This window comes from Falco peregrinus, chromosome 8 (assembly GCF_023634155.1).
Source record: "Falco peregrinus isolate bFalPer1 chromosome 8, bFalPer1.pri, whole genome shotgun sequence".
NCBI lineage: Eukaryota > Metazoa > Chordata > Aves > Falconiformes > Falconidae > Falco > Falco peregrinus.
Genome location: NC_073728.1, coordinates 17,348,996 through 17,374,114, shown reverse-complemented (window position 1 = coordinate 17,374,114; position 25,119 = coordinate 17,348,996). Strand labels below are relative to the sequence as shown.

Sequence of the window (25,119 nt, the reverse complement as noted above, 5' to 3'; positions counted from 1 at the left end):
GGATATTTTTTCAAATAAAATTTCAAGGAAAAAAATCCTCTTCATGACATTCCTTGCAGATGAATATTTACTGAAGTAATGCTTATTTATAGAAAGGAATACTCTTAACAAATGCACAAATTCCTATTGTAGACAGACCAGCCCCACCTGAATTTTCTCTACTTAATTTTTCTCACTTTTTCTTACACCTCTCCAAGTAAAATGAAAATTACAGAGGTTAAAAGCTGGCTAATACAAGCTGCTTTCAACAAAAAAGTATGGATTTTTTTAAAGCACTGATACTCATTTGACATGCACAGACACTGGATTCATATGAACGACTACAGGAACTCCAAAGGGGCCATTAATGTTTTTTTCTTGCATCAATAATCCACACACAAGGAAAGAATAGAATACAAGGACTCCATGGGAACATTGAAATAAAAACATTTCCGTATGACTTTGTGATTCAAAAATATGCATTTACCTGTTATGTTTCGTAAGTGCTTAATGCTAATCTGCCCGTTAAAACTTAGTACCCAACTGACCATTTTAGTGTGTAAGAACCAACTATCAAATACAATGTACACCATACAGTAGAACTTACCATCTACTTCATAAGATTACAGTGAAGATTAATTAATATCTGTAGTGCTTTATTTAAGTATTTTTCTATGGATTTAGATACAGCAGTGTTCAATACTATAAAGAAACCTGGCTAACAAGCTAACCCCTGCGTTAAAATACAGTTGGTAAAATTCTCCTCCTGATTTTATTCAAGCGCATAAAGATCCAGAGAAGGTAAAGATACATTCAAAACTCCTCTAAGCATCCCAAGTTCCAGGTCTCGTGACAGCCTGCATTAGAGCAACCTCGGAGCTATTGCAGTGCTATAACAGCCTCCAAAAAGTCATTCTTCAAACGAGAACAACTGAAGCACAGCAGTGTTCTGGCTATTCCCTCCATCTCTCCCCCACACCACCCTCCCCATCCTTCATCCACCATATCCCCATGCCAGGATTTGTAAGGTGGCAATACAAAACCAACAGATGGGCTAAACACCAGCTGACAAAGGGACCGGGAGGTGGTTTCCTAAAGGTTGGTTCCTGCCCACTGCCATGCTTACTTTACTTCTCTGAGGACAAAAAAAATTACCTATGCTTTTCTTGTAAATTCCTGAGGATACAAAGGAATTGAAACACAGTAGTAACGTTGTTCTTCAGGGGCTTATTTTTTTCATTCATAAACCCAAATGAACCGATAGCATCACGATGTAAAAATAATCCTATTTATGGTACTGATTTTAAGTTTAAGGCAAAACAGGATGAGCTCCAATTACTGACTCTGCAGCAGGCTTCCTGCACTTGCTTCTGTAAGTCACTACATCACTTCCTGGCCCAAGGTTTTTGCCTAATTTACTTTCCTAGCTCTCTCTGTTAAAATTGCTAATTATCTGGGGAAAAGACACACTGGATATTTGTACAGGACCTACCTTACAAGGAGCATTAGTTGCTACTATGACATTTACTACTGATAAAAACACAATCTAAATTTCACCCCATCTACTTTTAAAAAATATACTTTGTTCATTTCCTGGTTCTGTAGTTTGTGCCCATCTAGCTGTGGCGCTGTAGTAGAGCTCCAACAGGTGCTTTAACACACAGCCTGGTATGGGAACACACATAGAGCAGAAAGATGCATTGCTAGGTGGAGATATATTTACTGTCAGGAAACAATGATTTTGTGATAAAGATGATGGAGTGCATGACCGTAAACATTAAGTAGTATTTTCAGTTGAGCTGCTCTTAATCATGAAAAATGTATGCTGCCCTTATTTTACCATCTGTACACCCTTAAAATGGTAGGGGCAAAGAGATCAAGCAATGATTTCTCCATCCCTCATAGTTTTCCTGTGAGAAGCAGAAAATGCCTTTCACCCTAGTGCTGGTGCCAGGCATTGAGTTGTTTGCTATCACAGAATTTCATGTCAGATGGAGGAGACTGAACTGTGAATTCCTAAACCTAGAAAAATATTTTCAGATGTCTGTGCAGCCCAAAGCAGCTGTTAAACCTCCGCGTGCTGACTATGACAGAACAGGGATGGAGACATACCCAAGAAGACTTTGGGTTTCTTAAGAAATATCAACTGCCTTTCGGAGCAGGGCTTGTAAAAAAACCAAACCAAAACAAAACACAAACAACAAAGGCAACTGACTGGGAAAAAAAATGCAGGCCTCACCCACTCCTGAGTGCCCAGGATTGTTCAGACAAGTCTGAACGGTCCTTAGGAAGATTCTGCACTTTACAACACCAGCTGCACTTTCACAGTTCAAGTACCCAAGAAACTGGCAGAGAAAAAGCATTCATGATGTGTACATCAGTTAAAATTACACTGATGTCAAATCACAAGGGATACAAAAAGCCAGAGGTATCATGATACGTAGCTTTGTAGCAATGGCTATTAAAATTGGTGTTTCCCCCCCTCCTTCAAACTGTGCCATACCTCTCAGTGCAGTACTTTTCCTATGGTTGACAACATTAACAAACACACCCAAGGAAAATACAAACTCGTAAGAACAAAGTGTCATCCTTTGAGACCTGATGTCAAATGAATGAATATTCATTCAAATAAACATCTGTTATATGCACCCATTGCTGTAGTAAATCTGTTTTAATAAGGTACAAAAGGCTGGGAAAAAATAAAATCTAGGCTGTTTTTTCAATTAGTCACTGTTAAATGGGCTTTCTTTAGTTTCACTTAGTATCCTGAAAGCCACAGAAGTCACACAACATGTAGTAGCTGCTGTGGTGTGCAACTCTTGACCAATCTACTTACTTTCATTCCATAGGTGCACACTCTTCTAGTACTTTTTTTTTTTTTATGCCTGTGTTAATTTTCACCTGAAATAAAATAAAATTTTAAACACTCAATCCTGACTTTCAAAGCTCCAGCAAGCCTCATCTCAAGTATCATCAACAAAATGGGGGGGGGGGGTGGTGGTGGTGTGGGGTGGCAACACGACTATCAGTGCTGACTGAGAGATTTTTAATATTGCCATGCTTCCCTTTTACTAATTATGCCCAGATTGCTCATCATGCCAGATACTGTTTATGCTAGGAATTTTCTACAGCATACCTCAGGGGCAAATTGCCTGTAGTGGTGATCTGGGAATTCTCTATAGCCTACTTCAACAAACAAACCTCCAGTATTCTTCCACATCACATCATGCAACTCTCTCGCCAAATCTGCAGCATACTTTTCAATTGAGCTAACTTCAGTCACCCAGAGAAGGGTATTCCCTGTCGAACCGATTGTTTATTCCCTCTAGAGCACAATGTACACTCTCTGACCCCTTGATCCTGCACAAGCTAAGGAAACACAGTAGTTTTAAGTCATTAGGCTGTTGATGATGAAAGCCCTTGAGGTAAAAGCCATCGAGGCGAAAGCCCTTGTGCTGGACAGCTACGTTAGGTTGAGATTTCATATAAAATGCACAAACCTTTACTGTAATTGTGAATTCCTTCTCTGCTGAAGCCAGTTACCCACGACCTCATCCACTTTTCACTGACAGATTAAATCTTCTTTTACAAGTGGATTTTATTGACAGTATGAAAAGGCTTTAATTTTGGAATATTTACATTATTTCAACTGGCGGATTGCTTTTACCACATGGTGTACTCCAGGCATATGACGTGAAAAGCTGTTGAAGTACACACAGGAACAGCACATTCATGGGGGGCCTGAAAATAAACTAAACCTCCATCCTATGTCCATCTTCCTGTGACACCTACCGCAACCGCTACCGACGATCCCCCTGCCTCTTCAACACACGCAGAACGGCCATGCTGGCTGCTCACGCCATACTAAGCTTAACTGCTCTCGGCCCTGAGCCCTGCCGTGAGGGGTGGCGAGGCCGCGGGGCGGCCCTCCCGCCGAAGGCGGACACCGTAGGACGCGGCCCGCCGCCTCGCCTCAGCCCCGCGCGGCCCAGCCCGCGCCGCTCGGCCGCCCGCGCTCCCGCAGAGGTGCTGCGCCAGGCGCGGGTGCGCTGCAGCGCGGGAACTGGCGAGGGCGGCAGCGGCGGTGAGGCGCCACCAGCGGTCCCGTTCCCGCCACGGCGGCGGGGCGCGAGGCGAGGCGCGAGGTGCGAGGCTGCCGCGGCGGCTGAAGGAGGCCCTACGGCCGCCAGCGGCGCGCAGCCGTCGGTGGGCGAAGCCCGCGGCGGTGCCTCTCCCCCGTCTCCCCTCAGGCGCCAGCGGCGGGAGCCCGTCGGGACCCGGGCTCTGCCGGCGGCGGCGGAGCGAGGGCGCGGGGCCGGGCCGGATCGGACCGCCGTCGAGGGCCGGCCCCCCCCCGCGCGCGCCGCCGCTTTGTCCTTGCCCGGCCCGGAGCACGCGCGCCCTCGGCCGCGGCGGGAGAGCGCCTGCGCGCACCCCGGCCCGGAGGGGGGCGCGCTCCGGCGGGCGCCGGGCGGGAGCGAGCGCCCCCTCTCCCCTCCCCCCGCTCGCCGGGAGCCCCGCCGGCGGCGGCGGCGGGCGGGGGCGGGCGGGGGCGGCGGGCCGGAGGCCCGAAGCGGCCGGCACCCCCTCCCCTGCCCCCGCCGGCGCGCGCCCGCCGCCCCCCGCCCCGGCCCCCCGGCCCGCCGCGGGAGCCCGCGCCGCAGAGCGGGGCCCGCCAGCGCCACCCGCCGGCCGCGGGGCCGCACCGCGCCTCCCCCCGTCCCCCCCTGCTCCGGCTCTCAATGTTCCACACTGCCCGGCCACAGAGCCGCCGCCGCCGCCGTATAGCCCCCCGGCCGCCTCCGTCCCCTCCTCGGGCGCCGCGGGCCCGGCCCGGCCCCCCGCCATCCCGCCTCTCCGACCCAGCAGCGGGACAGGACGCCGGCGAAGGTAAGGGAGAGGCGGGCGAGGCGGCTGCCGCGGCGGCTGGGCGAGCGCGGTGGGGGGAGGCGGGGAGGAGGCGGGGGGGCTGGTAGAGGAGCTTTGTTCTTGTTTTCGGCGCTCGCTGCCTGGCGGCGGCCGGGGGCGCGGAGCCGGCCCGAGTTCACGCCTCACTTGGTGCACACGCACGGTGCGGTGCGGGGCCGGGCGAGCCGCCGCCGCCCGCCGCGCCGAGCCCAGCCGAGCCGCGCCGCGCCGCGCCGGGCTCTCCCCACAAAGCGCGGCCGGGCGGGCGGGCGGCCGCCTCCAGCCCTGCCGCAGCTCCCCGCCGCGCTCCTCCTCGGCCCCCCCCGGCCGCCGGGGCAGCCCCCTCCCCCCCCGCCCCGGTCGGCGGAAAAATGTCGGTCTGCCTGGTGGAGCTGCGTGGGGAGCGGCGGCGGGGAGCGCCGTGCAGAAGGTGCAGTTTGAATTACGCTTCTTCCCCCTCCGGCGGCGGCTCTGTGGTGGCCAAATGCAGTTCTCGCTGCTGGCCATGTAAATAACCGGGGCTGCTGCTGCCCGAGTTGCTTCAAATGCATCTTGGGGTTTTTCCCTTTTTAAAAAAAAACAACAACAAAACACAAAACACCACCAACAACATAGCCCACCCCCCTCCTCGTCCCCCGTCCCCCCCCCCCAGCCCAACCCTTTAAATGCACAGAGCAAGTGTACATTTCCATCTGAAATCAACCCAAGTGTTATTGGCAATATATTTTCTCAGAGAGAGGGGGAGAGGGGGGGTCTGGCGTTTGGACCCAATAAAATGCTCTGCTCCATTGTAAATATTTACAGGGTATTAGTGACTTTTTAAAAAACATTTTCAGTGAGGTCTGTTATTTACAATGTGTCATAAGTTATTAATGTTCATTGCCTAAGTACCCTGCTAAATCTGTCTCATGCCTTAGAACAAAGTCGACAATTGGCATATTGTTTAAAGTATGAAAAAAATGCGAGTGGGTTTAAAAATTGGAGATATCTGTATTTCCAGAAGTGTAAATATTGCTTTGTAGCTGTCAAGCTGCGGCCCTGGGGGCAAGACAAAGAAGTATATTTTGGTTAATTCCTCGGTGAAACAGAGTTGTCACCAAGTCAAGCGTTCTCTGGAACTCAGGGAATGGCAAGAGAGAGTCCTGCCTGGTGTATTAACTCTGCCTCTTCTCTTCTCCTTCCCCAAAAAAAGTTCCCCACGATGTCCAGTGATAGGCAGAGGTCAGACGATGAAAGTCCAAGTACCAGCAGCGGTAGTTCAGATGCCGATCAGAGGGATCCACCTGCACCTGAACCAGAAGAGCAAGAAGAACGAAAACCCTCTGCCACTCAGCAGAAGAAGAACACCAAACTATCCAGCAAAACTACTGCTAAGCTATCTACTAGTGCAAAAAGGTAAAGGGGACAGTAAAACGTTCTGTAGTATTTTTGCATGGTATTTTGAGTCACAGTGCTTGCATTGCACTTTTCAAGACAGAGGGCTTCTTCTTGTAAAGCTACGTGGAAAAGAGTGAAGTACCAGCTTTTGCGGTACAGAAGCCTGCCATGCAGTATCTTCGTTAATCCAAGTCTTATTGGGGTCATAATTACACAGTCTCATCATACGTCTTTTGAGGAGTTGTTTGAGGACTTAGTAACTTACAGGCTGGCTGGGAGGGGGCACCTACATTTTCATATTTGCAAAAATGCACGAGAGTGTGTCGGCTTTGGCTATCTTTTCCAGAGTTTCCATGCCTGATTGGTATAGGGTGGAGTCCTCCTGGTATATTTTATTATGGTCTGTAGACTGATGACCAGCAATGTTCTTTAATTAAAGAAGTCACAAAACCCCAGTGGCTTCTGTGGGCCTTCTGACTAGTTTTTCATGTCAATGCTTGGGAGAGCCTCAAACGCCTTGAAGTGTAATGGGTTCATTCTGCAGTTCTTTCAGAAGAAACTTATGTGCATTTTCTCCCTTAGGAGCTGCAGATTCAAACCATGGGGTTGTACAGGTAGCCTCTACCTTTAAATATCAAAATCTTCAGAAGCCTTGTTGAGTTATACCTGTGGCATTTCTATTTGCATGTAAGGTTACTGGCAGTCCAGCTCAAGACGTGCGCTCTGATAAGTTTCTGTAAGTTCAGCTGTATGAAATAAGTAAACTTTAAATCTCTTGATTCCAGTGGTCTTCAAAGATGAAATATAATGCTGCAGTCCTTTCCCTGGAGTTCCTTTTCTTTACAATCATTTACAAATATCCTGTAGCAATAAAAGCTGTAGAGTAGCCGTAGTAACTTCAGGTTTTGCTTATTCAGTGTAAATAGTGTAGTTCTAATTTTTAGGAACACTTTAGTAATTTTGCATTGGACTTAAATTCCACAAATACTTTTTGAAATGTGTTAAAATCACTGCAGAGTGTGACTGAATGGCTTTGATGACTTCTGAGCTTGTTAAAGAAACCCTTTGAAATAGGACTGGCTAAAGAAAGAAAAGTTCTGGAACTACTGTGTAGGCTTTGTAATTTGTTATTATTTAACTTTTTTTGAAAAGCCTGAGATGCAGGCTTTCACAACTGAGTTTTCCCTTATTCCCTTTATTGCACTTAATTGTTGCAAGTTTAATTTCATACATCTCAAATAGTTCAGTAGTCTGAATTTATTGGTACAAGTGTAAGGGCATGCAAGCAGTTTCCTCTTAGCTCGTATCTTAACACTAGCTATTCACACGAAATTCAGAGTCTTGCTCATATGGGTCCTTTTCTGAAAAGAGTCTTATTTGGTATTTAAGAGGAATTTACCATGTGTCTTTTGAAATCACACCTCTTATGTACCTGAATAAACTATTAAATTAACAAAAAGTTTTCGGTATTCTTCTTCTGGACCTTGACACCTTGCTTGTAATAGAGTAAAGCTAAGCACAGAGTATTTCAAGTTATTATATCACTTTTTATCATGTAAATTCAGCTGCTCTATAAGGTCGGGGGAGGAAAGGCAGCCGAAGGTGTGGAGGGAAGTAAAGTTGATGCAGAGAGATTATCCCAGTAACAGAGGCAGCCTGGGAGATCTGCAAATCCACTTTTTAAACATACTGCAAAGTAGTAGGTAAAGTATTGTGAAAAGAGCGTGTCTGCTGCCAGCGCGGTTCACTTCTTCAGCCTCGGTCACAGGTCTGTAGCGCTGGTTTAAAGTCATTGTCAAATCTGCGTGTGCAGGCCCCCCCCCCCCCCTTGCCTCATTTGCATATTAGCTTGAAAAGAAAATCTCTCTGGTAAAAAGTGCTCGGATGTGAAAAAGAGTTACTTTTCTGAATACTTGTGGGAAATTCCTACCCAACTCAGTTGTAAGTGCTCTGTTTACATACAGCGTGGAGCAGGAAAAAAGCTGCAAAGTTTCTCAGCTGTGGGATTTGGGTTATGCCTCTGAGAACAAAGAGGAAGCAGCCATGTTAGCATTACTGAAGGCAAAGCCAATCTTGCATTTAACTGCATGGTGGTAGAGGGCAGTGTAATTCCCTGATTTATTCTATAGACTATCTCAAATGCTTTGTGTCTGTTCTCATTTCACCAACAGAATCCAGAAGGAGCTAGCTGAAATAACCCTTGATCCTCCTCCTAACTGCAGGTATGTAACGGCTTCTTAAATTGTGGACAGTGGTAGCAGATTAATGTGCTCAGGCTAAGGAATGGGAAACTTAGAGTTTGCGACCGGTGACTGTTAGACAGAAATTGTGTACAGCAGATTGAACAAGCATAGGGAACGTTTGATACTGAAGTTTGCTATTTTGGCTGCATGTTGGAGGTGTAGTCATTAGTTATTGATGTACATAGTGAAGTGTATTCAGTTTGGTTTTTGTAGCTGGTCACCGCCTTCGTGAAACATTAATTATATGAACTTTAGAATACTCTGAAGCTCTGCATGTAGTTTGAACTGGCTTTTTGAGTGCTAGGTTTATAGAGTTATCACTTCATTCTGAAGTAAAGGTAAAGAACCATATGTGATTTTTATATGCTTTCTTAGTATGTTGCTTAACAGTTAGATACACTGAAGTACTGCCTTTAAATTTATGTGTCTGTTGGTCACAGTTGTAGTGTCTTGATAGAGAATATTTTTAAGGAAGTTCCCAACTTGGGAGACGCTTCTGTTAGGCTTTAGAAAATTAAATTGTAAGATTGGAAGACCGAGTGTTTTAGTCTTAGATAAAGTGATAGTAACTGGAGCACTTGATCTGTAGGAAAGTTAAATAGTAACATAGCTAGCTAATTTCTTTAAATCTTGTGCATGTTTTACGTTTGTTTAAAAGATGCTTGAAAATTCTCATTAGCTGTGAGCCTCCAGTGTTCAGATTTGCAGTGAAGCTACATTTAAATAATGTTGATTTCATTTGATGCATCTCGGCAAGATTTCTTACTGCAAGGTGTCTTCAGATTAATAGCTTGTGTAACAGCAAGCCTTGTACATGTTTAAAAAAATGCTGGAAGTGCTTTCTGATTTTATGTTGGAATTGTTTGGCTTTTTGAATAGTTGGAAAGGTTTGGTGCAGGTTTTGCAAATTCAGTAAAATGTGCGTTTTTCTCCTGTCTGGCTAGTGCATGAGAGCAGGGGCTAAGCAGAGCTGTATTTTACTGAATTTGTGGTAAAGGTGTCTTATTACCCTGAGAACTGTTCTGTAGATTGCCTATGGTAGTCTGATGTATTTGCATGCAAGGTCAGTGGCTCTCCCTCTTCACGAGAGGCAAGCTCTGTCCAGAGAGCAAATGTCTATTGGGTTTGGGGAGGAGGGGTGGGAGGGTGGGTCTGGTTGTTTTTTTGTTTGCTTGCTTGTTTGTTTTTAAATAACTGTTTTTAAAACTTCTAATAAATTACTGGGATTTATTTCTGTGTTGGTTATGCACTTTATACTTGGACCCTCAGAGAGGGCATGGTAGGACAGAAAGTATTTAAATGAAATAAACAGTGACACTTTGTCTTACAGTTGCTAAATTGTAGCAGTTTCTGGTACAGCAAGTTGCAGTTTGGCTTTTAGAGAGAAGCTTCCCTCCTCACACCCTGCAATACCTCTGATATTTAGTGCCCTGGGAAAGCATGTTCCTCTCATATTGGCGTGAAAGTATTGCAGAGAGTTTGTCCTGCAGTGGAGCTGGTACTACCAAATGCCCAGAAATACTGTTGAGAATGATGAAAACCCCCCAGTGTGTCTACAATTATTCAAGTTTCTCTCCTACAGAGGATAGGGGGAAAGATTATTTTTTTGCCAGTGAGGAAGTCAGTGCTTCTGTTCCTATAAGTATTTTTTTAAGAGGAATTTAACCCTTTTACTCAGTAGCAACTGTACAATGAATGCATTTTTACCTTTTGCAAAATGAAAAATATTTACAAGAGATATTGCCTTCTGTAACAGAAATTCTGGGTTTTCATGATGAGCAGTTTGAACACAGTTTCAGTGCCTGAAGGATTATCGGTACATTGGAACTGACTTGTTAGAAGGAGCCTTTCTGGTATCAGGAGGTAAATGCAGCTGTGTGTTAACTGCAGAGCAGTTGAAGTTTGTGACACTTAATCTGCTTAATCGTGCAGATTAAGCAATAGGTTGACACAGCAGGCATGTGACACCTACCTCTTCATTGTTCATCATGCAACAAGCGGCGGAATGCTACTTGTTACATTTCTTGTAAAAGAGAAAGAATTTGTAAAAAAAAGAACTCCACAGCATTTAAAAGCCTGTATAACTTGGCATATTCATATGTGCTTTAAAAACAAAAAAACTTGTGTTGTAAGTTCTCCTAAAGAGATTCTTCACGCAGAGTTGTTTCTTCTCCAGTTCTAGAGCACAACCTTACCATTTGCAGTCCACATGTTGCAGGCTTCTCAAGAATAGAGCTGCCAGCTGATGCTCTTGCAGGTTGATGGTACTTCTGGTTACTCAGTTACATAAGTGATTAAACTTTAGCAATTTTTAAAATATCATAGTGGCACATATAAAACATTAAATGTTACTTTAAGAGGACACAGTACTAATACCGAAGAGTACATTGAACTCTCCCATATTGTGTTAGACACTGATGGCTGCTGCCACATCTCACATGCCAGTGTAACTGCATGTGGAGTTGCTCCACCAGAGAGAGCTGAGGCTGATTTAACCACTTTAAAATGACATCAACTGGTTGCACTGTGATTCTCATGCAAAAGAAGTGTAGGTTTCCTCAGCAGTTAAATTTCCCACAGTCACATCTATTGCTGTAACATCTGTTTTATAAAAAGTGCCAGAGCCCCAAGAAAGTCCCATTCCTGGGTGTGCTGAGCAGGCCTGGGCTGAACATTAACTTCTATTTTAGGCACTGGGATAGCTGAATGACAGGCACCGTAAAAATGTCTGAATAGCAGGTTTTTGCTTGCTTGTCTCAACAGTAGAGATTGATTTCTTTAATTGGACAATGGACTGTTAGAAAAATCATGTTGTCATGCCTCACGTTATGTTTGTGGGCAGTGAATACAAACTGTGCCGTACCAAGTATAAAACTTAGTATCTTTGTGTTGATAACTTTATGCTTTAACGTACAGTAATAATCTAAATTCCTGTGATTTCAGTGTGATTTCTAAGAAAGATAGAACATCGAAAACAATAAAATTAGATTTGGTCTTAAGCCACTGAAGGTGTTGGTGGGAAACTAAGTACTGCTTTCTCCTCATGTTGGACAGTAACTGACACCTCTTCTGCTGGACAGGAGAAAATGAGTCAGTTACTGTCCAACATGAACTCTAGCTCTAGGACAAATAGGTAAACTGAGGACACAGGTATCTGATCCTGGTTTTTCTTGCTTTTGCTGCCTTAACTCAAAGCTGTGCTACTTGGTGCAGTATGCTGTATTTAATTTCTTTTGTGCTTTTAATAGCATAAAGCAAAGCTAAAAAGGTCTTGGCCCTATTGCTCCTAGGCAGCTCAATTTCAAACCATGGCCAAGCACTTATACATACTTGAAGGTATGGAAGGATGCCAAACCCCACCGCTACACATTCTCAGGAAAATGCAGCAAAGATCTTGCATGTAATGCTTGATAAATCTGGGCCACATTGATGCTCTTAAATAGGTTTGACGTATCTGGAATAACTGTTTTCAGTTCATGGCATAAAACTTCAGACTAGAGGTCATTGCTCTGTAGTTAAGGTTTTATCTGAGGCTGCTGTTCTGAGCTGCCCAACTTGGAGGCTGCAGCTCAGGTGCAGCAGGGCACAGCCGGCTCCGATGCTCATTGTTCTTCCTGGATTTCAGGGCTGGCACAAATGAGGCCATTCCCAGGGGAGCTGTGATTTAGAGCAGCTTCCTTTAGCTGTTCCTGCTGCCCTGCTGCTCCACAATAGCAAAAAATGTGTATTCCCAGTCTTCTTTCCCCACTCCTCCTCATTTCCATTCCAAAAGTAATCATTGTTCATGAGAAAGTTTTTGACGTTCAACCCAGTACTAAATAAATTTAGTAACACCCATGCCAGCTTCGTTTATAGTTTACAACCCATTTTACAGCAAATCCAGTTTGGTATACACTTTGTAGGAAATGAAAGCAAACACCAAAATCGGTGTAGCCACTCAGAGCTGCATTCATGTTGTTTAAAAAGAGGTAAGATCGTGCATCTTTCCGATGCAAGTGGAAGAATTCAAGCATTTTATAGTCTGTTCTGTCAGTTGGCTTTAATCTCTTCTGTTTGTTAGATTAAAGATCAGACATCTGAAAGCAAGTGGGTAAAAAAAAAAAAAAAAGGAATAAAGGCCAGACAAAACACGTGCCTTAGCGCACTGGTCAGAGAGACAGCTTTCCTCAGTTGTAGCTGCTGAGAAATGGGAATTCTTACCAAAGGCTCCCTGCTCTGTCTCATCCTCTAGCTGGTGAGTGCCTGACCTGATAGGGTCTGTTGAAAGATTTTTCTTAATAGGGATTACTAACTCGATTACTATTTATTTTCAGGCCTTGTATGCTAATAAATACTAGTGTGATTTACTGAGCAATACTACAAAAGGTAGCAGCTGATGATTTTGCTGTTTGCAGCCTCTCCTAGGCTTGCAAGTAGGTTGATGATTACTTATTTTAAAACAACACTCCGAAGTATGTGTAGTATGTGTACTGAGCACAATGGGAGCAAGACATGTAGGGGTTTTGTTTTAATACAGGATTCTTCTGCTTCCTAAGGACTACATTTGTCCCTTTCATTACTGCCACATCTTGGGCTAATTCTGCGCTGCAGAGTATTGCCAACCCAACCCTACGGCCTGGAGTTTGACACAAAAAAAATGCCTGCAAAACCCTGGCAGACGAATGCTGTTACTGGTTTAGCTATGGACCCATGAATCCAGATGTTTGTAACTGTCTCACTGTGGTTATTACCCCATCAGTGGGGAAGAAATGCACTATGTATTTAAAGGAATATCGTGAAGGTATTCTTCAAACCAGCGATTTAAGCTCTTTCAGTTGAGCTGTCTGAAACAATGAGGAGCAATGAACAATTGTGCTGGTGGTGCAGGCTCTTCCACGTGCAGGGATAGCACTTGATTTGAGCTACACAGCCTTGTGTTAGTGAGCAAGGTCCTGCAGCTAAGCTGGTAGAAGCCTTCCTTTTGTTAACATACTCTGACTACAGTAAGGTTATAGGCAAATGTTTACTCTGCAAACAGTTGTGCCTGTTGAAGATGTTACTGCACAGCTGTGGTTTGCTCCAGTTCTGCCATGGAGGTGACTACTCCAGTCAGTAAGTGAAGCAGATTCACGGGATTACTCCATAGGGCTCCCCAGGAAGGAGGGGGGGGGGGGGGGGAAGAATTAAAAAAAAAACCATCCAAGTTTGCTTAAACGTTTTAAATAGGTGATTCAAACGAACTCTGCTGGATTTTTCCTCCCTCCCTTCAGAGTAGGCATTGTTCACACAAAGCATTTTGTCAGACACACCAGGATATGAATAAGTCAATCCATTCCTTTGTCTCTCAAATGTAATAAGTTTCCATCTCTCCTTTGTCAAAGCCAGGCGTTAGTTCTGTTGCTTTTTTGAAATCAGTAGGAGGAGGAATATTCTGAATGCAGTCAAATACTAGGCCCCTATACAGGAGCACAAACGCGTGCCTAAGTATTCACCTGTACTTTTTCTTTTTTCCAGTCAAGCTGCTGACTTTTCAGATCAGTGGCAGTCCCCCAGTTATGTGTTTATTCTGTTAATTTCTTATTGGGCAAACATCTTGCTATTGCTAAATATTGAGTCTCACTGAGGAAAAAAAAGATATCAGTTTTACTTTTTTTCACCTATGCAGTGAAAACCCCAACTGTGAACACTAAATGGTTCCCTATAGAAGGAGAAGTTGATTAAGGTATGTAAGAGACCGTGTATTAGGAGTATGTGCAAAAATGCCTGTGCTGAAGCTGAATAAGCAAAATTTAAAAAACATCACCCAAACTCTAATTGATATTGTATCTTCTGATAGTGGGATTATACCTCTTATTGCTGTATCTTCTGATAGTGCAATAAATGAAAAGAAAGCTGAAGTTTGCAGAATTGTTCTGAGAACAAACTCACACGATTATTTCTAATGCTTCCTTCCCTATACAGAAGTTTGCAGTTACAAAAATACAATGAAAAGGGTTCACAGCTCCTGTAACAACATGTTTGATGTAGCTCTCAAGTGAATATTGAAATACTGTGTTTTGGTATTGTCCAACTCTGAACACAGTCCTGTGGTTCTTTCAAAAGCAATTTCTTGATTGTTAGTTACTGAACATAAATCAGTGGCTCGCAGTGATTTAAAGATATGTTTATCTAGTGATAACCTTGATTTATCTAGAATTATTTCTGCTAAGTGTTTTCTTCCATTCTTTTTCTTCTCTCCCTCTTTTTTACAAGAAGAGTATAGTCTAGGTCAGAGTAGGAAGGAGTTGTACAATTTAGCACAGCAATCAGAAGTCGGGTGATTTTGTATTTCTGTCCATTTGTAGTAACAGCCTGATTCTGCCATCTCTATGTATGTATCGCTTTTACCTTACTTGCCAGTAGTCAGTGGAACCGCTTAAGGAGTAGGGATGAAGCAAATTTAGAAAGGCATTTCAGTAAAACATTTAAGTGTTAAGTAGAGCTAGAGTGCAATGTTATTTAACATGCTTTTATTTAAAAAATGCAACAGTGGAAGATTGTGTAATTCCTGAATTTTTTGAATTGTGAGAATACTTAAATTACTTTCAGTTGAGACTAGATGACAGATCCACTAACTCAAAATGCCTCAAGTTTTGGGGTTTTTTACCCTGTGTTAGTATCGACCTCTTGCAAGCTGTAAACCAAAGTTTTTTACCAGCCCCCACACAGTGAATTTCTCATGCAAGTAATCTCAGTGGCATAATTAAGACAAGGTTATGCAACACAAATCAATGAATCTACTCACAGGAGTAAGTTGTCATACCTACAGATTTGCAGATTAGGCACTTGTGTAAGCAGTGTCCATGATGCTGTTGTATATGCTCTTAAATGTCTGTGTGTTATTCAAAAGGTCATATAAATCTTTCACCAGTTTTCATTAGCGTTACAGTCCAAATGGAAAAAAAAAAAAAAATTCATGGCTGTCCATCTACCCTAGAGTTGTAGAAATAGTTCAAACACTTTTCACTGTTACTGGTATAAGAGAACAGACCCTCATTATGTCTTAGTTTTAGCTGGAAAAAATGGAAGAGCCCAAGCTGGACCAGTTTTTAAAACAATTCGTTAAGCATTGTTGTGCAGAAATTTGTCAAAACCGCAAAGTAATGTGTCCTTAGACTTAAGGACAAATCTGCTTTTGAAATATCCGTTTGTATAACTGCACAAAGGCCCTTCAGGCTCTGTGATAAAACTGATTAAAGTATGCCATGTATGTATATATATATATGTATTTCTTTCTGCACTTAAACTGTGCATTGCTCACCACTGCCATCCTGTCATATTTAGTTTGTGATAAACAGTTTGTATGGCAAGGTCCTAGCACACTGGATGCTTCCTCATCAGACTGATTTGTCTGTGTGTATTAGTTAGTCTGATTTGATCTTTACTTTTACAGACTTGGGACACTTAATTTTAATTCAAACTAACAAAGTGCAAATATAAGAGAATCAAGTAAACTACATTAAACCCTTCATTTAAAATGAGTTGACTGCTTCATATAAAACTGATGTGTGGAGATTTCCTGGAGCTGGTGTAACTAGGATTTGCATAGATGTGGAACATTTTGGAACAGATAATACAGACATCATGAAAAGTACCTTGAGCATGTTTTCTGAATTCAGGGCTAAGTAGGCAGGAGCAAGGACATCCAGCTGCCACCAGGGATGGGAGCATGCATACTATTAAGCTAGCCAGGAACTATGCTGTAACTTTAAATTGATGCCTTACTTTGAGCCAGTAACTGCTAGTAATAAATGAGTCCTAGCCTGCTTGCATTGATTTGGATTAATTTTCCCTGTGCAGAAAGTGTTCTATACTGTTACCTAGTTCAGAACTGTGGCTGAAACAGTTGTTAATTTTATAGCACTTACTGTAAAACAGACTGGCCAGATCTTTTAGGAACTCAGATACAGATTCGGTTGACAAAGTTGAAACTACTGTTCAGAAACAAATGAGGGGAGAGACTGACTTGATGAAACAGCACAGTGGCCTGTAGTTACCCATGGGTCATTTTCCAGTTAGAAGAGTTTGTAGAGAGGGTCTGCAGAGGACCATCCTGCTGTCATTAGTAATTGATGTTTTTATTGTTGATGTGGATACTGGACTAGAGCATATAAGTACTGCATTTGCAGGTAACAGCAGGCAGGAAGGGGTTGTAGGCACATTGGAGGACAGGACTGGAATGCAAAGTGATGTGGGCAAATATAGGAAGTGACCTTAAAAATAGCACGTAATTTAATAATGAGAACTGCAAGGCACAGCACTTCAGTAGGGATAATCAGCTGCACAAATCCATGGGGAAAAACAGACTGGATGAGGAGCAGTTCTTCAGAAAAGGTGTAACCGCTCTAAGGATCATGTGCTTTCCAGGAATCAATGGTACAGGGCCACAGCAAGAGAAATAAATAGAACAACAGTCACAACAGGAGGATGCATTTAAAAAAAGAAAGAAAAAAAAAAGTGTTGGAGATGCGGTATATAAAGTCATCCCATTCAGTTCAGCACTAGTGAAGGCCAACTGGACTACCTTAGCCAGTTTTAGGCACAACACTGCAAGTGACACAGGCTAGCTAGAAAGAATACAGATTAGAGGAAGGAAAGAAAGAAAGAAGGAAAGAATCATCCCTGGATATAGAAGAAAGTTGCTGCAAAGGAAATAAGGCAATTGTTGCTAGTCCTGTCTGGTGGTTATGGAAAGCAACTTAAATTAACATAATGAAGACCTAATTTAGACCTGAGGAGTACCTGGCTATAAAGACAGTATGCTAAGGAGGTGGTGGATTTGCATCATCAGTTTTTAAGAACAAAGTTTAGACAAATGACTGACAGGAATAGTTTAGATAACAGTTGATTCTATCTTTAAGCAGGAAATGGATTAAGTGACCCCTTGAGGACCAGTTTGACCAAGCTGTATGTGATACCGGATTTAAATGACAGTGTTAAAGCTCATCAGGAAGTGATTTCCCCCTCATTTAAAAGCTGTGTTTTATCAGGATCTTGTAGTATAATCATCCTGGAAAATACATAGGTTCTATGATTTCAAGCAACAACAGTAACAGCAATTATTAAAAGAGCCACTGGAAACACACAGGTTTTGTCCTGTTGTCAATTAAAAAAAGCAAATGTCTAGTGGTTTTTCTTATTAACCCCCACCCCCACTTTTTGGCTTTGTTTTCATATAAGGTCCAATCCTACCTTCCTTGCACAAAGTTGTCACTTTCTGCTAACTAGAAATAAGCTAGGCACATGTCATCAATTCTCCAGACGTATATCACCTTTGTGAGAAACTAATAGCACTGATTGTGCAGTAGATCTTCATGTGCTCTGTACTCTGCTTTTGTTACAAGATAAGTGTAAGTACCGGCAACACTGAGATAAACAAAAGCAAGGGACAATTTTTCCCTGCTTCATAGAGGCAGTTTGCAGTAGATACGCAGGCCCTAATGCATCTGTGTACGCAACACCCCAAATGGGTCCAAGCACATCAGAAAAGAGTTGTATAGCGTGCTGCTTCTGACCATGGATCCTATCTCTAAGCACCCTCTGGAGTCAGGGCTCAGAAGATTGTAGTGAAAATATAAGCAGCCTGGCAGGTTTCCAGCTGATGAGTTAATGCTGCTATAAACTTCAGTAGTTCCTCTCTGAGGCATGCAGAAGGGTGCAGGCACTGGGGAGGTGGCCAACGAAGGCAAAGAACAGACGGCAAAGCTAAAGGCCAACTGCAGGGGTTCACAACACCATTGTCTTTGAGGTGGGTTCCTCCCTTGCCAGAAAGTCGTCTTGTAGCTTCAGTGGCAGGGCTGGAAATCTGTAAGCAAATTAAGGTACTCGTTCAGTGTGAAGCCAGCCTGACTTGTGGGGCTTGATTAGCATAGCCTGAGCGAAGGTAGCTATGCCCAGCACGCAAGCCACCCCGTGAGCGTGTTAACAGTACAGGTGCTGCAGAAAGCTGGGAGTTCTCATCATGCCAGGGCAGTTTCTTGAACTTGAAGCTGCAGTGAAGCAGTTTAGGTTTGAACTTAGGTTATCACTTCATTCTGAAGCCCAGATGTGGAAGTCACTGAAATATTGAAGACAGATTAAATCATTACAGAGCATCAGCAGGTCAGATTCCGTGGGATGAACGGAAAACACATGGCAAAGTGAAACATTGGTGTTTTCATTTTGGTAAGGAAAGGTTAGCAGCAGAAAGTTATTTTTGTTTGCAATTTAAGTAAAGCGTTCAGAGTCTAAATGCGTTGAGCAGAGTGAGTTTGGGTTGGGGAAGCATTACAATAGATTAATAGCTATGCAATAGGAGATATGTTCAGCTGATGGCAATTCTTGCTGTGAAGCTGCAGCTATTGTAGCAGACAATGGACAGCCAGATTCCTCCCGCACACAGGCACCTTTTCTAACAAACAAAGCACTTGTCTATTGTGCAGTTACTGCCTGGAGTATGCTCATACTTTTAACTCGCTTTTGTCCTTCCCCCTGGTATCTCAACATCAGAGACCTCAGCCAGGCCGGAGGATGTGGTGCAGGGATGGTTAGTTGACATTGAGCTCTGTGTTATCATCATACATTGGTGCTCATCCTAACTTGTTCATGGATACCTAGGGCATATCTATATCTACTTCATTAATATCAATGGTAGAAGCTGCAGATGGACATTACAGCTTTAATGGGACATTACAAATTTAATGACACCTCCCTCTAGAGACACCTTAAGGGCCCAGTGAACCAAACCCATTATACCAAAGCCTAGTTTTGTGTTCTGTTTTGGACTTCAGCATCTGGGGGGTGGGGGGAGAGATTTGGTTTAATTTCTAGCCTATAAAGCAAAAGCAAAGAGAGGTCTTAAGAGACTAAAATCACTTGCAATGAACGCTGTAACAAACACTGTACTCCCATGGAAGCAAATTCAACTGATCTATGTTACACAGCACAACCTACTGCATATTAAGCATAGTCTGAGTGATTAAAGAAACTTCTTATGCAAAAGGTGGAAATACTATACAACCTAAAATTCTGCAAGCATAATTAAACAGTAATCAAATCTGAAAGGGTGATCTTTACATGATAAACTATTTGTAGCCATAAGGCTGTGCTTCAAAAGTGTTTGCTTGTCTGGAGCAGGTATTTTGTATGATACCCATACAAATTCTATACCACCAGGTAGTGCCTACCTTCATGTTCCTTTTCCTTCAGAGCGCTGGGATTGCTGGGGTAGTGTGAAGAGTTGCAGTAGTAACCTGGCTACCTGTTTTTTTGTTTGGTTTACCTCTTTTTTTTTTTTTTTTTTTTTTTAACTGGAAGCCAGAATTACAGCTGGTATACTTATACCAGAGCAAACACACCATAACGTATTTTTTTAAAGAAGAAACAATTTGCTATAGTAAAAGGGACATCACCAAAACAGAGCAGTAAGAGAGCAGTGATTGGTTTGATAAAATAGAGTACCAAATCTTACACAGATCAATACATGGAGAAATCAATTACTTTCTAGATTCCCTGAGAACAAATACAGTGAAAGTATTCTTTCAAGTGTTTTGGTTGTCTATTTATTTTTCATGGTGTTACCACAGAGTAGCATTATTTTAAGTCTTTGTTTTTCCTTAAGCCTGTTTGGGTTTTTTTGTGTTAGGAATAGAAGAAACAAAATAATTTCTTATCAGTTACAAAGCAAGCTAACAGTAGCAGTTGTCCATACTAAAACAACTACTGTAGGCTGAGTGCTGTGTGGTTCTCCTAGATATAAAGGGCATTCTGGGCAAAGTTCCCATACCATGACAAGCGCCTTACTAGAAATTAGTGGAGGTGGGTCAGAGAGGGAGGATATATAGAGAGATGCGAGCTGTACTAATCAGATAAATGCTTTGTTATCACTTTATTTTCATTCTATAAAGAAAGCAAGCTCTGTAAGAATATGCCTTCAGTTAGACATCGACAATTCTGATCTGGGCAGAAGGAACTGGGAATTGTTACTTCCTGTGCATTGCACTTGTTTGTCTTTTGTGTGATTTTTCTGTGCTTTACATACAAAGTCTAAATAAAGCTAGAAACAATTATTTGCTGAAGTTCTGATAAACTTAATTTGGCCTGGCATTGTGTGATGGTGATCCTTACTGTTCTCTAGTGTTTTAATGGAGGTGAAAAGGAGGAGCTGGTTCTGCAAGTTGATGCCAAAGTATAGAAGCACCTGGGAGATGATTTGATCTTTTTCTGTGGAACCATGAGTTTATAGCACTGAAGCTTTAGTTACCAAATAGGTAAAGCTGTTTTCAGTAGTAGATTCTTTAAAAAGGTATTTAAATGTTGAGGGGGGGGAAAACCCGAAGGTTGTTTTTCTTTTTTAACAGTTAAAAGGGTTGCTAGTTTAAGCATTTTCCATTAGGCAGTTATTGAATGGAGAGATGGAAAAGGTTTCTTCTGCTTTAGCTAACCTTTCGCACCTTTAGCCTTCTATCCCTTCAGGCACTGAGAAATCACATTACTTTGGCTTGTTAATACAGTTATAGGGTGTTTTCAGATTCTATTTGAAGTTTCTTTTTATCTCTTCTATCCCTTTCCTAAGGGGAATTAGTTGCCACAAACTATCTCTTGTTTGGGTTGCAGAGGTTTTCTCGCTCTGTGCTTTGGTGCAAGCAGGTGGTAGGTGCGGAGAAACCCTGCGGAGCACATGGGTGCTGTGCCCTGCACCAGCCGTGTCCCAGTCTCTGAGGTCAGGTCTGTCGCTGCGCTCCAGCCTAACTCAAATGCTGGAGAAGCCGATGCAGAATTTTAAATTTTTTGTTAAATCTGCGCGGTGGCACCTGCTGCTTTGCAGGAAACAACATTAATTTTGTATCCTGTATGCTCGTATCTAGATTGGCGCTTGATGAAAAAAGTTGGACTGTGTGAAAGATTGAGTTAGGCAGCGGGTTGTGGAGTGGGTCACACATGTTTGCTGACTGCTTCTGTTAGGTAGTCACTACTGAAATAGTTACATGCTGACATTGTAACTCTTACACTGAAATTTTATTAGAAAATTTCAAATTCCTGGGGTCCTTATCCCATTTAAGCACAGGGAGGAGTCCTGTAGTCTGAGGCAGACAAAGCTTTGCAAGCCTAGAAATCATAAGCCAAAATTAATCTGTCCTCACAAACACCTAGGGTGTATGTAACACTGGAAAAATAAATCTTTGAACTTGGGACCCAGCTTTCTAGATTTCTTTTTGCATGGATGTGGGCATATCACATTGTTGAGCTCCCTGGTATGGTACTGCTGACTGAAATTGCCTGAGTTCTAGCAGGGTGGTAGGGCTGTGTGCTAGTAGGTCGTTCCCCTCTAATAGGTACCTGAGCCTTCAGCAGGCTGCTGAAGTACAGGATTTGGCAATTCAGTGAGTGAATATGACTCCTCTTCCTGCTGGATGCTAGTCAGGCCATTTGCATCACCTCTGAATTGCCCTGTGTGCTGCTTTGTGTTGTTAGCTGAGGAGCAGGCCATGCTTGATATTTGTGCTATAAATGGCTACTGCTTACTTTTCATTCAGGCAGGACTGTAAGAGGTTTTGGTAACTCTCTGCTTTTTTTTCTGACAAATGCAAATTTGGTGTGCATAATTTTTCTTTACTCCTGTATTAAAATTCTGACCTTTGAAGAGTAAATGTAAATAAATCCTCTTATCTGGATTGTCAGATTCAGCTGTGCTTGCACTCTCTTTTTGTTTTTAAACATTGGAGTAAGGAGACAGGAGTGACAATGAGCATACCTCTTGCTACACCTGAGATAAGCAGGATACCTCCCCTCTAAAATCCTCCATCCAGGCTGGGCAGCTTTACCATCAAGATGACATCCACCAATGTGACAGCAGCCAGTTTTGGGAAGCTCAGAGTGGTGTTTGAAAAACACTGCTGCACCAATAGAAATATCACTCTGCTTTTCTGCTGCTTGAAAGTACGTGAAGAACAGGTAGTTACAAGACACCATATTGCCCCAGGTCTTAGTCCAAATCTATTTATACCCAGAAGCATTTCAGGTTTGTTAACTTCTGAAGCGTCTTCAACTTTTGAAGCCTGAAGGAGGAAAAAAAAAAAGCAATACTAAATTGTGTAGTGAGCAGTCCATGCAGTACACTGAATGTTATTTCTGAAAGTAATTCTGTTGATCTTTTTCTGAAGTGTGTTGCTGATCGCAGAATGGAGGGGTCAGTTCTGGTTAGTTTTGCAGCAGATGTCGAGCATTCATTGCTAATGACGAGAAGTGTCTGTGAGATGCTGTGCTGCAACTGCTTGTGCTTTCCATATGCAACATCTCTGTTTGGTACAAAGTCAGCTGGCGGAGCGCAAAGCACCGTGAGTCATCCTGGCACTGCTGGAGTGTATAAGTACAGTCTCTAAGCTAGGTGCAAGCCAGGCCCTGGCTTTTATCTGACCTCTGTGCAGAACAGGACAGAGAAATGCACCTTGGTCGGATGGGTGCATGAACTGCAGTATCTTGGATGCTGTTTGAAATTGCACCAGCTGCTTGTGGTCCCAAGAGGCTGAAGCCTCTGTTAGGAGCGAATGTGTTTCTGGGGTTCCCCAGCTCTGCTCCCAAGCCAGCAGTTCGGCGCCAGCCAAGGGCACCTCTTCCTTCTGATGAGGGAGAGTGTTGGCTCAGCATGCTAATGGTGCAGCCACGATCTGCTTGTGGCTGTGCTAATGGGTACTGTGCCTCTCAGTCTGTCAGTAGTTTCTCTAATTTTTTTTTTCTGGCCTCTGAAGTTTTAGTTTTGGAGTCTGGATCGCCACTGGAATAGGAATTTGGGGAAAAAGTTCTTCCTAAGTGAGGTTTGAAAGACAGAAGCTTTACTGTTAAACCTTTCTGTTCTCATTTTTGGTATCTGCAATAAGTTGTTCCCGGTATTATTAATTCTTCTGGCAGGTGGAGTTAATTTATTTGTGTATTAGTCTTCATGCTGCTGGATGAATTATGGATTTAATTATGGCCCAGGTGCTCAGAGCTTTGCTGTTCTTCTAAATGTGAAATATAAAGAAAAAATAAGTCTGAGTAATTTTTTGGCTTGTTGAATAAATGTAAACATTGGGAAACTGTGCCAGAGTATAAATAAAGAGAGGATTTACTTTGCAGAGAATGTGATTATCTACTCCAGGCTATTCTACTTGGTGGGGAGGATTAGGGCTCTGCATCATACTGGGACAAACCTTTTTACAGCTACCACTCTATTCAGGTGAAGATCAAAAACTTTTACTTATAATTCCTTGTATTTTCAGACAAAGTTTCTTTTGCAATTACAGCTGATTACTAGTGGCCAAAGGTTGAATGGAGTTAACGTAGTCATAGCAGGAAACACTCCCTGATTCCCTGGTAGGTGTAAATAAACGATCTACTTGTAGTATTCCTCCTCATCTGTGTTATTCAGTATTTTCTGTGTGGCACAGTTTTTCTCACAGTCCTTGAATGTTCTCATACTGCAAAGCTACTCATTTATGTTTGTTCCTTGTCCTAAAACAGTTTTCCATCATACTTTCCCTTAATCTCTATGAAATTTTACTCCTTGGGTGACATCTAATTCCATGAGAGCTCTTTTCATAACTGGCTGTTCAATCAGGCCAGAATACAAAATCCATGCAAAAATTCTCTTTTTACTGAGATTTCATAGGATATTGGGGCAAGGGGCAAGTGTATGAGCTATGATAATTTTCTGGGTCTTACTTCTCTTCATTCCTCTTATGTTTCTACCTTTTTAATTACTGCCTTTCTGCTTTGTGGCCCTGAGTCAGAAAAAGCACACTATACCTTTCTCACCTTTTTCAGGAAAACATGTGTTTGTGGTTTTAAATGTTTTTCTGAAAGGAGTGTGAATTGGTCCAGTTTCAGCTGCCACTAAACATCACTTGGCCGAGCCTATGGAATAATATGCCTGTGTGTCTCCTGCAGTATTGAGGACCAAAAAAAAAAAAAAGATGACTATGCTTCTTTTAATATATTTCACTACTACAATATGCCATTTATACATGCAGTAGTATAAAATTTTCAGATGAAGATCAACTAATTTATTCTTGCTATTGCCCCCTTATGCTCCTTTTAATTTGGGGGTCAGAAAAATTCATATCACGATTTCATTTTTCTCTTTGGGGCTGCATAACAGCTACCCTCAGGAGTTCCTCAGACAGAAGTAACAAATGTGATGCGTCTTCTGAGGAAGCAGCCAAAAGTGCATGTTCTGACCTCATCTTTAAGCTTTTTCATTTCCTTTACTGACACTTAATGAAGTTACTATCACAGCTATTACAGATAATTTTATAAAAGTAGATTATGTAATTATTACAGTTGTACTGGTTTTAGTATTAAGTCTAGTATTGATGCTGATTCTTTGTTTTGGCCCAGTTTGCTCTGGTTGTTAGATATGAAGTATGTGTTGGGCATTTGAGTTTGAGGCGGGTAAGGAGTTTCTTTTGGAGAAATCTGCATGTTTTAGAGCACCTTGGTATTTTTATTTGAGATAAGAAATTAGGCTAAATGGAAGGGACCCATTCTTAATGTATTTTCCCCTTTTTCTCTGATGCTCAATGCAGGTATAATTTCCAACAGTTTTGCTGATACTGCTGGACTCAGTTCTGGTTCATTG

At 42.6% G+C, this 25,119-nt stretch overlaps 1 protein-coding gene across 1 annotated transcript in view; it reads left to right on the top strand.

Moving 5' to 3' along the window:
* The first annotated feature begins 4,648 nt into the window (after positions 1-4,648).
* UBE2E3 (ubiquitin conjugating enzyme E2 E3) overlaps positions 4,649-25,119 on the top strand; it is a 58,676-nt gene continuing 38,205 nt past the window's right edge. The window contains exons 1-3 of the mRNA XM_055812643.1: positions 4,649-4,869; positions 6,080-6,282; positions 8,436-8,486. Coding sequence (XP_055668618.1) covers positions 6,089-6,282; positions 8,436-8,486 — 245 coding nt within the window. The 5' untranslated portion in view covers positions 4,649-4,869; positions 6,080-6,088. The remainder of the gene's footprint in view (positions 4,870-6,079; positions 6,283-8,435; positions 8,487-25,119) is intronic.